Source organism: Rhinolophus ferrumequinum, chromosome 16, assembly GCF_004115265.2.
Source record: "Rhinolophus ferrumequinum isolate MPI-CBG mRhiFer1 chromosome 16, mRhiFer1_v1.p, whole genome shotgun sequence".
NCBI lineage: Eukaryota > Metazoa > Chordata > Mammalia > Chiroptera > Rhinolophidae > Rhinolophus > Rhinolophus ferrumequinum.
The window spans coordinates 64,329,141-64,342,703 of record NC_046299.1 but is presented as its reverse complement, the minus strand read 5'-3'; the positions used below and the strand labels follow the sequence as shown (position 1 = coordinate 64,342,703).

Here is a 13,563-nt window from a genome sequence, read left to right as displayed (position 1 = left end):
CAGCACCTCCTGGGGCCCCAGCCAGGAGCACCCCTCACTCCTTCCAGGCCCTGACCTGGCTGTTTTCTTGCTTCTGCCTAGTCCTGGGACAGCTTCTTCCGGAAAGCCAGTGAGGAAGCGTCTTGTGGTCCGGCTCAGCCACTGTCCCCCTCTGTTGTCCCTGAGAGCAGGCCAGCAGTCTCAAGCCGAACCAAGAGCAGCAAGTTGGTGGAGGACCACCTGGCTGTGCAGTCCCTCATCCGGGCCTACCAGGTGAGCAGCAGGCAGGGCACAGGCTGTGAGGTTGGACCGACTCCTGGGGTGTGGCAGGTGCTGACAGGAACCAAACTCGCTCAGCTCCAGCGTCATCTCAGAGACCCCTTTTCCAAGCCCTCTGTGGGGTGGCTCTCGCTTCTGCTACTCTTTGTCACTTACACCACTCTGGTCTTCTCTATGTGTGGTCTTTCCTGTGGAGTGTTACCTGCCACACACCGCTGTGCCCCAGTACCTGGAGGCAGGCTTAGCGAATAATCAATTTCAGTAAATGTTGAGTGAAAGTTGAGTAGATTGACCCTTTTTAGTGGCTGTTTTCTTCCCTTGCCTGAGCATACCAAGAGGGCAGGGACTGACATACAGAAGGCACTTAATTAGTGTTGATGGGATGAGTGAACAGTTCAGTAAACACGTCTCCCTCGACCAGCTGCTGTTCTGGACACTCGGCTCTTCCCTGCGGGTCCCCAGGCTGGGCCCCTGCTTTACCCAGCAGCCCTGACGACGTTCCATATTCTTGGTCTTGACTGAACAGCACTAATGGGAGGGCTGCTCTGAGTGTTCACTCCAAAACAAGTGCAGCCGCTGGGATTTCTCTGGGAATTAGTGGCAGAAGACGTGTCGGAAGAGAAAGTTGTCTTACTGATGTGCAAAAGGAAGGGCCAGGGCATCGCGGGGGGCACTGGGGAAGAAGCAGCAGCCGCTGCAGGAAGCAGGGGTGGGGGCCTTAGCAAGAGGAAGAGGTGCCTGGTCCTGAATGAGCCGTGGTGTGGGCTGACAGCTGCACTCCTGTGCCCCAGCTGTGCCGGTGGGCAGGACGGGGCACCCTGTGGGCCATCCTGGAGCAACTGGCTGAAAGAAGCAGAAAATGATCTTAACCATTGACTTTGAAAACAAAGAACAAAGTCTGTGAAACTCTGTGTTATATACGAGGTAACGTTGGTGCCAGCCCTTCAGCTGCCGTTATTTCTGTAACTAGCCAAGACTAACTCTAGAGAAGCCTCCCAGCATGGTAGTCTCTGCATTCAGGCACGTTACTCTGTATCTGCCTAGTGAAAATCCACCAAAATTTATGCCTGATGGTGAACACCACCTGAGGGCTGTAGCTTCTCACAGGCCAGTAAGAGGCAGAGTTCTGGTTTGAGTCATTTGTACACAGTACTACCCCCTCCCCCCACACATTTATTATTATGGACGTTTTCAAACATGAAAGGTAAAAGAATTGTGGACTGAACCCCCCCCCCATCAGTGCAGGGCCTGTCTTCATTCATTTATTACCCACCTCCTGCTCTCCCTATTGGCCACTGGTTATTTTGAAACAAATCCCAGATAGCATTTCATTCATCGAACATTTCAGCATGGATTTCTAGAGATAAAGGCTCTTTAAAAAATATACCACGAGTCTAACTATTATTACATTGCTTTGTACACCTGAAACTAATAAAAAAAATATACATACCATGAAAGCATTATCACACCTAAAAATAATATCAATAATCCTGAATCATCAGATATCCAGGTGGTATTCATAATTGACTGTTTGTCTTACGATTTTTATTTTTTTGCTTGTTTGGATTAGTATCGAAATAAAGCCACGTTTGTGATAAGTTGATGTGGCTCTTAAGTCTCTTGTAGTCTACAGGTTCCTTTCTATTTATTTTTGTGTTCCCTGCCATTTTTGTGGTTATTTATCCTGTAGAATTTTCCTGAGTCTCGATTTTGCTGATTACATCCCCATGGTGTCACTTCATCTGTCCCTTTGTCCCATGTAATTTCTGTAAATTGGGAGCTAGATCTAGAAGCTTTATTCAATATAGATTTGACTTTTTTTTGTTTCAAAATCAGCTTCCTGGTGCTGATGGCCCTTCATCAGTTAGCAGCTATGGGTGATTACTTCCTGGATACATTAATTCTGTAGGGGTGGTAAAAATGGTGACATTCTAACTGTGTCTTTATTTCCTGAAAATTTTATCAGGAGAAACTTCCTTTTGTCAACTCCATTTATTCTGAGGTGCAAATTGTATAGGAAAGGCAGGATCAGTGCTTGATTTTTCCTTTTTATTGATGAATTTTCAAAATTATGAGTTGATTCCTTAACATCCTTCAAAGATGGCCAATGAATATTTATCTTTTTTTGTATGATATGAATGCATGAATTTACACATATTTGATGAGCTTCAATCATTATACATATGATCCTCATCCTTGCTCAGCACATGCCCTTGTTCTCAGCCCCAGCTGTGTTTGAGCACCCTTTTGCTATCTGGTATGACAGATGCTTCGAGGTCCTCTTGTACATTTCTGCTCCGTCTTGGGTCCCACCAGTTCTCCAGGGAATGCTGGCAGTCTTTACTGCTGTTGTTTGATCATGACTTCTGGGCCCTTTCAGTGGTTAAAGCCTGGAAGCACTTTTTCTTTTCTTTTTTTTTTTAAGATAACATACTTTATGGGTTTATACTGATGCTTCTACGCGAGACTTCAGGTTTATCCTCGACCTCATCTTACCTCACCATCTCCTTTTAAAGACACCAAAAATAGAGGTTCTCCAAGACAGCAATACAATGACTTATTTGATTTTCTTACAGCCCCCACACAACAGTCTTAGGACACAATTTTAGCACTACCACTGCTGATTGATAATGGAAATGAATTTATGAATTTTCCCCTGCAGTTCTGTTTGCTTTAGGGAATATTCTATTAGTCAGTTGGAATAGTTCCTCTCCGTGCGTCGTGCCACCAAATGGATGCATTAATTCATTTGTTTCATTTTACTTTCAATTTTAAAAGTTAATTTTGTTTTATAGTGATATAAAATATTTACAAGATTCCAAAGTTAAATCTTCAAAGCAAGGTATTCTTAAAAGTCTAGCTTCTAGCTCTGCCACTCTACCCTATTTCATCCTTTTCCCGTAGATAATTTTTCATATTTTCTGGTTTTCTTAATTTACAATTTATTCTTCTAATGCATATATTTGTTTGTATGTATACAATTAAATGCAAATGCATATATTTACTTGTAGCTCCCCTTTCATAGACAGTGGTAGTTTTCCACACTCTTCTATAATTTATTTGTGGAGACTACCTCATAGCAGCTGATAGGGATTTTCTTCATTTCTTTTAGCAGCTCTCTAGTACTCCCCTGCGTGGATTTCCCATATCCATATGCTAGTCTCCTGTTGGTAGACGTTTGGGAAGTTTCTAGAATTTTGCAATTCCTGGTAGTACCGTAGTGACTAATTCTGTGTATGCATTCATTCCTGTTTTTAAAAGTTGCATGTTGTACTTTTAAACAGAGTTGATCTCCTGCCACTTCAGTGGCCATGGTGGGACCTTATAGGCACCTGTGACTGGGTGCTGGAGACATGTGGACACTTGAGATTCTAAAGTGGGAGGTGAGGGTCCGGGGCCCACAGTGTCACTCCTGGTGAGGGTCGTCCAGCTGCATCCTGGCCCTGCCTGACCTTTTCCCTTTCTCCCAGATCCGGGGACACCATGTGGCCCAGCTAGACCCCCTGGGCATTCTGGACGCAGACCTGGACTCCTTTGTGCCCTCCGACTTAATCACAACCATTGATAAATTGGGTGAGAGTCAGTACCCTTTCCTACTGCCCTGGTGATGCCAGAACCAGCTGGTACCTGTGCCCTGTGAGGGGCTCCGACACAGCAGTGCCTGTGGGTACCGGGGCCCAGTGAGCAGCCCAGGAGGCTTTTTTCTGACCCTTACCCATCTACTGCACGTGTCCCTGTGAGGGATGTCACCCCATCTTCCCTAGCTGGTGCACCAGGCTCAGCAAGCTTGAGAGACTTGTCCTGGCCCACCCTGGTGGCAAGCTGGGCTCTGACTCTCACCCCCTGTTCCCTGCAGACAGAGGGTCCCTGAGCTTAGGCTAGACCTGGCAGGAGGGTGCCAGGGGTACTGGTGGGATGCCGGGGCTTACTGCTGCGGCCCACCTGGGCCCCCCTCTCCTCCTCTGCCACCTGGCCTGTGCCATGTGTGCCTCCCCAGCCTTTTACGACCTACGGGAGGCTGACCTGGATAAGGAGTTCCAGTTGCCCACGACCACCTTCATCGGGGGCTCTGAGCACACCCTCTCTTTGCGGGAGATCATTCGGCGCCTGGAGGTGAGCACAGGCACGTGTGTCAGCACACCTTATGGAACTCTCCAGAGCCTGCCAGAGGGAGGGAGGGCACTGCCTTTTCTGTTCCAGATGCCAGGCAGTTGGACCTCCTCCCGGCTTCTCAGGGAGTACCCACCTGTCCCCCCAGAGCACCTACTGCCAGCACATCGGCCTGGAGTTTATGTTCATCAATGACGTGGAGCAGTGCCAGTGGATCCGGCAGAAGTTCGAGACCCCTGGTGTGATGCAGTTCTCCAGTGAGGAGAAGCGGACACTCCTGGCCCGGCTGGTGCGCTCCATGAGGTCAGGCCCTCAGCTTGCCCCCTCAGCTCGCCCCCGGACAGCCCGAGTGGCTGGAGGGTGTGCTCCGGGGTGTACGAGGGGTCCCAGACCCTGGCTAAGAAGCTAGGAGGATGCCTGGCACGGCAGGGCAGGACTGAGTGGGCCTCAGCCCGTGGCTTGGGGGCAGCCCTGCGGGGAGCACTGGGGCTGGTGCTCAGGCAGAGCCGGGCGGGTGGGCAGGATGGGGGCCCTGGGAGAGCAGGACAGCAGGGGCATGCCGAGCAGGGGTGGAAGTGGCAGAAGGATGTCCCTGTGCTGAGTGAGTATAGCAAGGCCTTGCCAGTGGGCACCACTGGCTCTGCCTACCGCCTTCTCTGCAGTGGGGCCCTAGAGGAACAGCTGGCACCGCTGCTGGGTGCACAGTGGATCCCTGAGCAGTGAGGTGTGGGCTGTAATGTGCGCTGAGCCGTGAGGAGGTCTCGGGTGGTGAGGGAGCCGTGTGCAGTGTACATGCGTGAGGAGGGTGGGGGCTGGGAGCAGGGAGATGGCTCATCGGAGCAGTTTGACGGGAAGAGACAGAGGCCGATAGCTGCGAACGGGTGTAGGCAGAGGTTTTGGTTAAGCTGGGAGGACCTGTGCTCCTTGCTGTGGGGGTGTCATGGTGTGTGTGGCAGGTCCTGGACTGTGTAGAAGGAGGTGACTTTGCACCTTCCTCTGTTCTGGGCACCCTGCTGCCGGCCCTCATGAGCAGCCCCCGTGAGCCCAGCCTCGTCATCCTTTCCCTTCTCTCCCCAAGCAGGTTTGAAGACTTCCTGGCCCGGAAATGGTCCTCAGAGAAGCGGTTTGGCCTAGAGGGCTGTGAGGTCATGATTCCTGCCCTGAAGACCATCATTGACAAATCTAGTGAGATGGGGATTGAGAATGTCATCCTGGGGATGCCACACAGGTGGGCCCCTTCCCTCCCCTGCACAGCCCAGTCCATTCTCCTCTAGGCCCAGCAGACTGAGGTGGAACGGAAGCCATGGGATAAAAATCAGAGCAGGGCCGTTGGTGGGCCCTGAGGGTAGAGGCACAGTGGCCTAGAAAATCTCAGCATACCTGGTCCCTGATCTGCTCATCACAGAAAGAGCCACGCACTTGGTAAAAGCTGCATGGAGCCAGGGACAAACCAGGTTCTCGCAGATTCCGTTTCTCTCTCACCATGTTGCCGCTGTCCCCAGCAGGGTCAAGAGTTCAGAAAAGGGTTGTATTGTGCTTCTTGAGGACAAGAAGGGGCATGTCCTAGGGAAGTGTGGGCAGGGCCTGGGCAGATGGAACCTGGTTGCCATCCCCTGGAGGGAGGTCTCTGGAGCTGGGCCAGGGGTCTTTTCCTCCAGCTGCAGGCTGGCTGCACATTTCCCTGTGACCTTGATAAAGACTTGGAAGACTGACTTGGCAACTGGCTTGACCTCTGAGCTGGAGCTTGTGGTCTGAGGAGGAATATAGCCCGGGGACAAACAAAGTTGGCCAGGGGTCCTGCCGAATGGGCCGTAAGAGGACGTGCTGAGCAGTCTGGGAGGCAAAGCCCGAGCATTTCCTGTGACTATTTCATGAGCAACTGGGCCAGCCTCAGACTGCATCAGCATGAGGGGGCCCAGGGGTCCATATGCAGTGTGAGAGGGTCCCCACCCTGTGGGCTGGCCTGCCCAGAGCTGGGCGTTTGCCCATCACAGGCCTCATGCTCTGAGGGGCCTGGAAATGCCCAGTGTCTGGTCACGGTCAGGCAGAGCTGGCCCCATGGTCTGAGGTGGCATGGGCCCATGGCTTCAGTGGACCTGTGGAAGAGGATGGCATGGGGTGGTCGGGGGCAGCTCTGGGACCATGTGGTGGTGCTGGGCAGGCTCTCGGCCTGGGAAGGGCTCAGAGATATGGGGACAGCAGGGGCATGCCGAGCAGGGCCAGGCCTCCATCGTTGAGGGGGGCCTTTGAGGCTGGCAGGCTTTGCCCGAAGGGACTGAGGGTTGTTTATGTGGCTCCTGTGGCCCTACAGAACGGGGGAGAGGCCACCTAGAGAAGGGCTGCTCTTCTGTCACAGGGTCATGTGGGACTGGAGCTCAGGCTAAGGTATGTGTGTGCCTGGGGCTGGGCTCTGTCGGTGTGCTTTGGGGGGTGAGTTCTTAGGGCTAAGTGTACCCTCATCGGCTGGTGCCCACCCCGAATAAACTGCCCCAATAGGAAGTTCAGTTGGATTGGAGAATCCCTGGTCCCTGGCTGCTTTCCTGTCCCCCTCCCCCTCCTCAGACCTCAGCTCCCCTGGACAGGTCCTCTGGTAACTTCTGATCTTAGGGTCAGGGTAGTTCTTTTTCCCCTATCCTTCTCCAAGATGCTGCTGGGCTGGGTGGGAGGTCTCGTGTGAGCCTCTCTGGTGGGTTAGCAGATTGGGGCCAAGATGCTGGGCTGGCGCCACTGTTGGGCGGGGAGGGTGGGCACGTTGCCGTGAGGCTGGTGGCTCCCGGCTCATGAGGGTCTGCTGAGTCTGATGTGTCGGGGTGTCTCTCTGGGGGCAACTGGCCAGCCAGGGTTGTTCCTGTCTGTAGACAGGATGAAGGCTGGGCCTCTCTTGGGCTCCACTGGGGAAAGGGGGTTCCCTCAGACTCCATGCTGCTTCTGGTAGGTCCCAGGTGGGCAGGGAGCGTGGTGGTGCTGCTGGGTCCTGTTGTGGGAGGTGGCCTCTGTGCCCGGTAAGAGCCCCACCCCCTCTGTCTGCAGGGGCCGGCTGAATGTGCTGGCTAACGTCATCCGCAAGGACCTGGAGCAGATATTCTGCCAGTTTGACCCCAAGCTGGAGGCAGCCGATGAGGTGGGTGCCAAGCCCAGGTCTCAGAACCCTTGGAGAGCCGGGTGTGTGGGAGGTGGGCTGGGGAGGAACTGGGCCAGGAGTTTCCAGGCTCAGACGGACCTTGAGATGGACAGACATGCAGCAGAGTGGGAAAAAGGCTGGGAATATTTGCGCGAGGTCACTAAGGTGTGTTGGAGCAAGTGCTGTGGTATCTGATGGCTGGGATCATCTGGGCAAGCCTTCCAGCTTCCAGCCGGGAAAACTAAGCCCCAAAACGGTGCAGGGAAGTCCTGAAGGCATTCACTGTGGCACGGGCCATGCCTCTGCCCAACGTCCTGCCCGCTAGCCCAGAAGGGCCTCAGTCGTTTGTTCCCCGGAGGCAGCCATAGGAGGTCCGGATGGTTTCCTGTGCATTGTGAGCAGAGCAGACATGTTTCTGCTCACAGCGTCTTCGTGGCACGCACGTCATGCATGCCTCACCCCCCACGCCTTTGCCCTGCTGGGTCTCAGTCCAGAAGCCTTGCTCTCTCCTCTGCTCTCTGCCTACTTCGTGGTGCTGCCTGCCTCCCCTTTGATGGCTCTCCTGGTCCTCCAAGCAGTGGGCCTGTCACTCCGTCCTCTGGGCCCCCTTTGCCCTCAGACCATCTCTTTCCCGGCCTTCCCCAGCCTGTGCACGTGTGTGCACATGCATGTGTGTGTGTGTCCATTTTCCCCTCCAGGCTGGCAGCAGGGTAAAGGCAGGGACCTTATCCCCGAAACCCTAGCACCCTGCACAAGTGCTTGGTGTGTTCACATGACTCACATTAAGTGACTGCTCCAAGGTCACCAGCAAGTTAGGCCAGAGCAGGGCTGGCATCCACATGTGCTGGCTCCCAGCCGGGAATCTTCCCGCCATCCTGTCCGTTTTATTCAGGTGCCTTCATCTCTGAGCCTCAGTTTGTTCTGGGGATAGCAGCACCTGCCCAGGATGGTTGTAAGGAAGCAAAGATGAGGTGAAATCTGTAAAGCCTGGTCAAAGGGTACTTAAAAAGAAAGTATTTACTAGGTAGTTTTTTTTGTTTGTTTTTTACTTAAGAAATCTGAGCATTGTTTAAAAAAAAAAAAAAGCTTATACAATGAGAGCAAGTTTTCCTGGCGAGCCCCGTTTCCTGCTCCCAGAGGCTCCACTGTGGCCAGTGTTTGTTGTATTAAGGTGTGTACGTCCAGAAGTGTCCCATGTCCCATGTGTGTACAAACACACATCTGTCCAGTCCAGCCTTATTTGTAACAGGCCAGGGGAGCAGCTTGCGACACCTTGTTTTCACTTAGTGACTTGTCACTGTGTCATGGCAGTACACAGCTCCATGAGCTTTGGGTGTCCCTGTGGCTTATGGCATCTCTTGATGGGTGTTAGGGTGCTGGAATGAGTGCACGTGTGTGTGAGTACTGTGTTAGGGGGTGTCTGAGAGAGGCCATGGCCGGCTCTGAGGGGCGAGGCCTGATTGTCCTCCTCAGAGCTGGCAGACATCAGCGCGCCCACCCATGATGGGCACGAGGACCCTCCTTCCGTCTTTCCATCTTTGCCAACATGAATGGTGCAAACGTGATTGCGTTTTAACATATGTCTTTGTTACGAATTTGAGTATCTCCATGTTTTTAAGCCATGTATATTTCTTCTATAAATTCCTCTTTAAGGCTTTTGCACATTTTTCTATGGGATTTAGGCTGTATCTTACTGATTTGTGAATGTGCTTTATATATTTAGGGAGTCAGCCGTTTGCCTGCATTTGTCTTATATTTTTCTCAGCTTGAGGCTTTTTCCCCAGCACTGTGCATGGATTTGCTTCCCCTGTGACAAATTTATCAGATTTTAGCTGCCTTATCTTTTATGGCTTCTGAGGTTTGTACATTGTTTAGAAAGGCTTTCCCTACTCCAGGGCCATAAAATTGCATGTTTTCCTCTGATGTTTTCATCTTTCACATGTACACTGTTAGTCACTTTGCTGTAAGGAGTCAGGAGGAGCCCAGCTTTGGTGTTTGCCCAGAGGCCTGGCCAGTGGTTTCCACATCATGCCTGAGCCGTCCTCCTTTCTCTGCTTTCACTGATGCTGGCTGGCCAGCCCCTTCCTCCTGGTGCCTTAGCCCTGTCCCACTCAGCGGTCATTCATGGCAGGAGGACATAATTGAAATGCAGAAGGGCTCTAATGAGGGAGCAGCTGGTCTGCCCTCTGAGCCTTTCTCAGGCCAGTCTGGAGGGCAAGGAGGGATGTGCAGGGGTGGGGGGTGGCTGGAAGAGGGGGTAGGTCAGGGACAGCACAAGCCTTCCCAGGGAGCAAAGTTCAGAGTCCCCCAGCCCCACTGGGGGCTTGATCTGTTTACCTGAGATGACAGGCCTCCCCTCAACCTCTAGGGCTCCGGAGACGTTAAATATCACCTCGGCATGTACCATGAGAGGATCAACCGGGTCACAAACAGAAATATCACTCTGTCACTGGTGGCCAACCCCTCCCACCTGGAAGCTGTGGACCCTGTGGTGCAGGGGAAGACGAAGGCAGAGCAGTTCTACCGCGGGGACGCCCAGGGCAAGAAGGTGAATTCAACTCACCTGGGCCCTGAGCGGCTGGGTCTGAGAGGATGGATCTGGGGAGTGGGCCCTGAGGGGCTGCATCTGTGGGTGGGCCCTGAGGGGTGGGCCCTGAGGGGCTGCATCTGTGGGTGGGCCCTGAGGGGTGGGCCCTGAGGGGGTGACCTCTGCAAAGGCTGGGCCTGGGGGCTCCTCCTGGCTCACACCTTACCCTGCAGGTCATGTCCATCCTGGTCCATGGGGATGCTGCCTTTGCAGGCCAGGGTGTGGTGTATGAGACCTTCCACCTGAGTGACCTGCCCTCTTACACCACCAATGGCACCGTGCATGTCGTTGTCAACAACCAGGTGAGGGCCTGGCTGCATGTCAGGCCTCGTCAGCATCCTTCTTCCCTAAATCGAGGCAGCACTTTGAGAGGACGAGACGGTCCTGGTTCTAATACCGCTGCTCCGCCACGTCCCGGGGTGTGGGTCAGGCAGGATGCCTGATCTCCCCAGTCCCCCACCTCATCTGTTTCTCTCTCATCGTGGAGAAAGTTGTCAGGACAAAGCAGTAAAGGCTGTAACGGGCTGGCTCAGAGGTGGGGCCTCGTGGTCCTAGATGCTGCCTTCGCCCCACGTGAGGCAGTCAGCCTTGACTGCAGCTCCCATAGGCCTTGCTTTCAGGAAGCTGTGGTTAATGACAGCTCTTTTTCTGCACCTCCGAAGCCTTGGGTTAACTGCTTCGCAGGATACCCCTGTGCGATAGGAATTTAATGAGCCCTTTTCACAGATGAGGACACTGAGGCTCCGGGAATTTAAGTGCCTTGGCCAGGGTTGTGCAGTTAGTAACTGGTGGAGCACAGACCTGTGCTGCCCACTGCCACTGTAGGAAATGATTGCAGGAGAAAAGAGCAGGCATGCTTCCCCATGGAACCTGCTGCTCCGTCCGGTTGTCCCTTCTTGTCTTGTCCCACGTGCCTCCTGGGCACACCTGATGGACCTTGAGGCAGAGGTCTCCCCCCGCCCCACCAGCTCCTTGACCCACACGTCTAGCTCTTGAGTAAACGAGAGACGCCAGTTCCTCCCGCTTTGCAGATTGGCTTCACCACAGACCCCCGAATGGCCCGCTCCTCACCATACCCCACTGATGTGGCCCGTGTGGTCAACGCTCCCATCTTCCACGTGAATGCAGATGACCCAGAGGCCGTGATATACGTGTGCAGCGTAGCGGCAGAGTGGAGGAACACCTTCAACAAAGACGTTGTTGTAGACCTGGTGGGTCGTGGGTCTGAGGCCAGGGTTGGGGGGCGAGGCCGGGGTCGGGGGGCGAGGCCGGGGCCGGGGGGGCGAGGCCGGGGCGGGGGGGGGGGGGAGGCGGGGGCCCGGGGGTGCAGCCTGTCCTTGCTGTGCTGAGCACGCCTGGTTTGCAGTATCTTCAACACTCGGGGCTGGGAAGATACAAAAGGTTTAGTGCCACAAGGGCAATCTGTACAAAGACTTGGGGGAGGGACATTCAGTGAGAGGTGGTCGTGGGGGCTTTTCAGGGGCCTCAGAGCGTGTGTCCTGCCAGATGTGCTCCAGTTGTGCAGTGATGGGCAGGGCCTTAGCCCCGTGTCCCACTGCCCCTGCAGGTCTGTTACCGCCGGCGTGGCCACAATGAGATGGACGAGCCCATGTTCACGCAACCGCTCATGTATAAGCAGATCCACAGACAGGTGCCTGTGCTGAAGAAGTACGCGGACAAGCTCATTGCTGAGGGCACGGTCACCCTGCAGGAGTTCGAGGTGGGTGGGTGCGTCACGAGTGCCTGCGGTAGGCCGCGGTGGAGCCGGGACCCTGCGTGGTTGCTGATGTTGCCAGCTCAGTGCTGGGAGCTGGTGATTTGAAGGAGTAGCCAGTATGGTCCTTGTCCCCAGCAGACCCCAGTTATCAAGGGGGACAGAGGACCAAAGACATTTACAACCCGGTGGGATGCAGCAAATGCTGTGATGGGGAAGCCCAGGCTCAGGCAGGAGTCCAGGAAGGCTTCCTGCAGGAGGTGGTCCTGAACCGGTGGCCCACAGTTACCTGATGACATGTTGGTCCTCCATCCTTGACGGACTCTGAGGGTTTCCCGCGTCTCCAAGTCTCTTGCTGAATGGGATCCTCCAGAACTCTGTCCAGGATGTCCCTGAACTCTCAGACTTTGGCCTTTGGCCACAGGTCCCTGCAGACAGAGAGTTCTAGAATGTGGTGAGGGGGACCAGGACTTATGAATCTAGGTCTGCCTTGCCTCTGGCTTCCCACTGCATCGCTGCCTCCATCCATGCCTTCACCCTGCTTTCAGGAAGAAATTGCCAAATATGACCGGATCTGTGAGGAGGCGTACGGCAGGTCCAAGGATAAAAAGATCCTGCATATAAAGCACTGGCTGGACTCCCCCTGGCCCGGTGAGTGAGCTGTGTGGCTGAAAGTGATTGACCTGGGCCTTGGGCTCTAGCACTGGGCCCAGGATGAGAGCGGCCCTGCCCAGAGGCTCCAGGCTCTATTCTTGAGACCCCTGAGGCTGTTGGGGCTGCTTCCTGCAGGTTGGGGTGGGCTGGTGTAGAGGGGAGATAGCATCGCCCTCAGAGCACGTGTGAGCAGCTGAACTCTGGAAAAGGAGGGCTGAGCCAGGGCGGGTGGGCACCAAAGTGGAGAGAGCCAGGGGGTATTGCTCAGAGGATCTCCCTGGGAGGTAGGTGCTCAGAGGGCCTCCCTGGGGTGGACCTAGTTGGCTGTGACCCTGGGCCCAGGGAGTGGCTCCTGCAGGGGCTCAGGGGAGGACATTGGGTAAGTGTAGGAGCTGGAGCTGTGACTATCAGCTGTTGCAGTTCTCCAGGATGGGCTCAGGCTTTGAGTGCCAGGTGGGGTCAAGGAAGGGGTGGGCCCTGAATCCTGGGGAGGCAGGCTGATGGGGATCTGAGGCCCCACCGCCACCCAAAAGTGCACAGAGTCTTTGCCCTCTCAGGCTTCTTCAATGTGGATGGGGAGCCCAAGAGTATGACGTGCCCGGCCACAGGCATTCCTGAGGACGTGCTGACCCACATCGGCGACGTGGCCAGCTCTGTGCCCCTGGAAGACTTTAAGATCCACACGGGTGAGGTTGCTGTGCAGGCTCCAGCGTGGGCCACTGTCCCACACCTGATGTTGTGCTCCGAGAGAGATGGCATCAGAGGTCAGGGAGGCCTGGCCTGCTTCCCCACTTGGTCACTGGTGGGTCAGCTGCGCTCTTGGAGCCTTGTTTGCGCCCCACCCTGTGTGGTGCACATGGTAATTGCCCCTCTCAGGCAGGCCCTGCAGATGGGGATGCCACTCTCCTAGCTGGGTTTCAGAGACCAGGCCTATGTGCGGTCCCTGGGTCAGGCAGAAAGAGAGCAGGGAAGCGAGTGCTTTCCCGGGAGGAGATGGTTGGGCCTGGAATGTGGGGGGCGGAAGTACCGAGCTTGCTGGCAGCTTTGATGGATGACAGAGGTGACCCTGCCTTTCCTGGGTGAGCTTGGGTAGTAGGTGGTTTCTGGCTACAAATCCTG

The 13,563-nt window shown here is 54.6% G+C and overlaps 1 protein-coding gene across 3 annotated transcripts in view; it reads left to right on the top strand.

Annotated features, from left to right (window-relative positions):
• The window catches only part of OGDHL (oxoglutarate dehydrogenase L), a 29,316-nt gene that overhangs the window by 5,697 nt on the left and 10,056 nt on the right, over nt 1-13,563 (top strand). For 2 of the 3 annotated variants that reach the window (XM_033129989.1, XM_033129992.1), the window contains 12 exons: nt 82-252; nt 3,729-3,831; nt 4,256-4,371; nt 4,517-4,671; nt 5,450-5,596; nt 7,399-7,489; nt 9,858-10,037; nt 10,250-10,378; nt 11,108-11,287; nt 11,644-11,796; nt 12,339-12,441; nt 13,002-13,130. In XM_033129989.1, coding sequence (XP_032985880.1) covers nt 82-252; nt 3,729-3,831; nt 4,256-4,371; nt 4,517-4,671; nt 5,450-5,596; nt 7,399-7,489; nt 9,858-10,037; nt 10,250-10,378; nt 11,108-11,287; nt 11,644-11,796; nt 12,339-12,441; nt 13,002-13,130 — 1,657 coding nt within the window. The remainder of the gene's footprint in view (nt 1-81; nt 253-3,728; nt 3,832-4,255; nt 4,372-4,516; nt 4,672-5,449; nt 5,597-7,398; nt 7,490-9,857; nt 10,038-10,249; nt 10,379-11,107; nt 11,288-11,643; nt 11,797-12,338; nt 12,442-13,001; nt 13,131-13,563) is intronic. The other variant, XM_033129991.1, reaches the window with a different exon arrangement.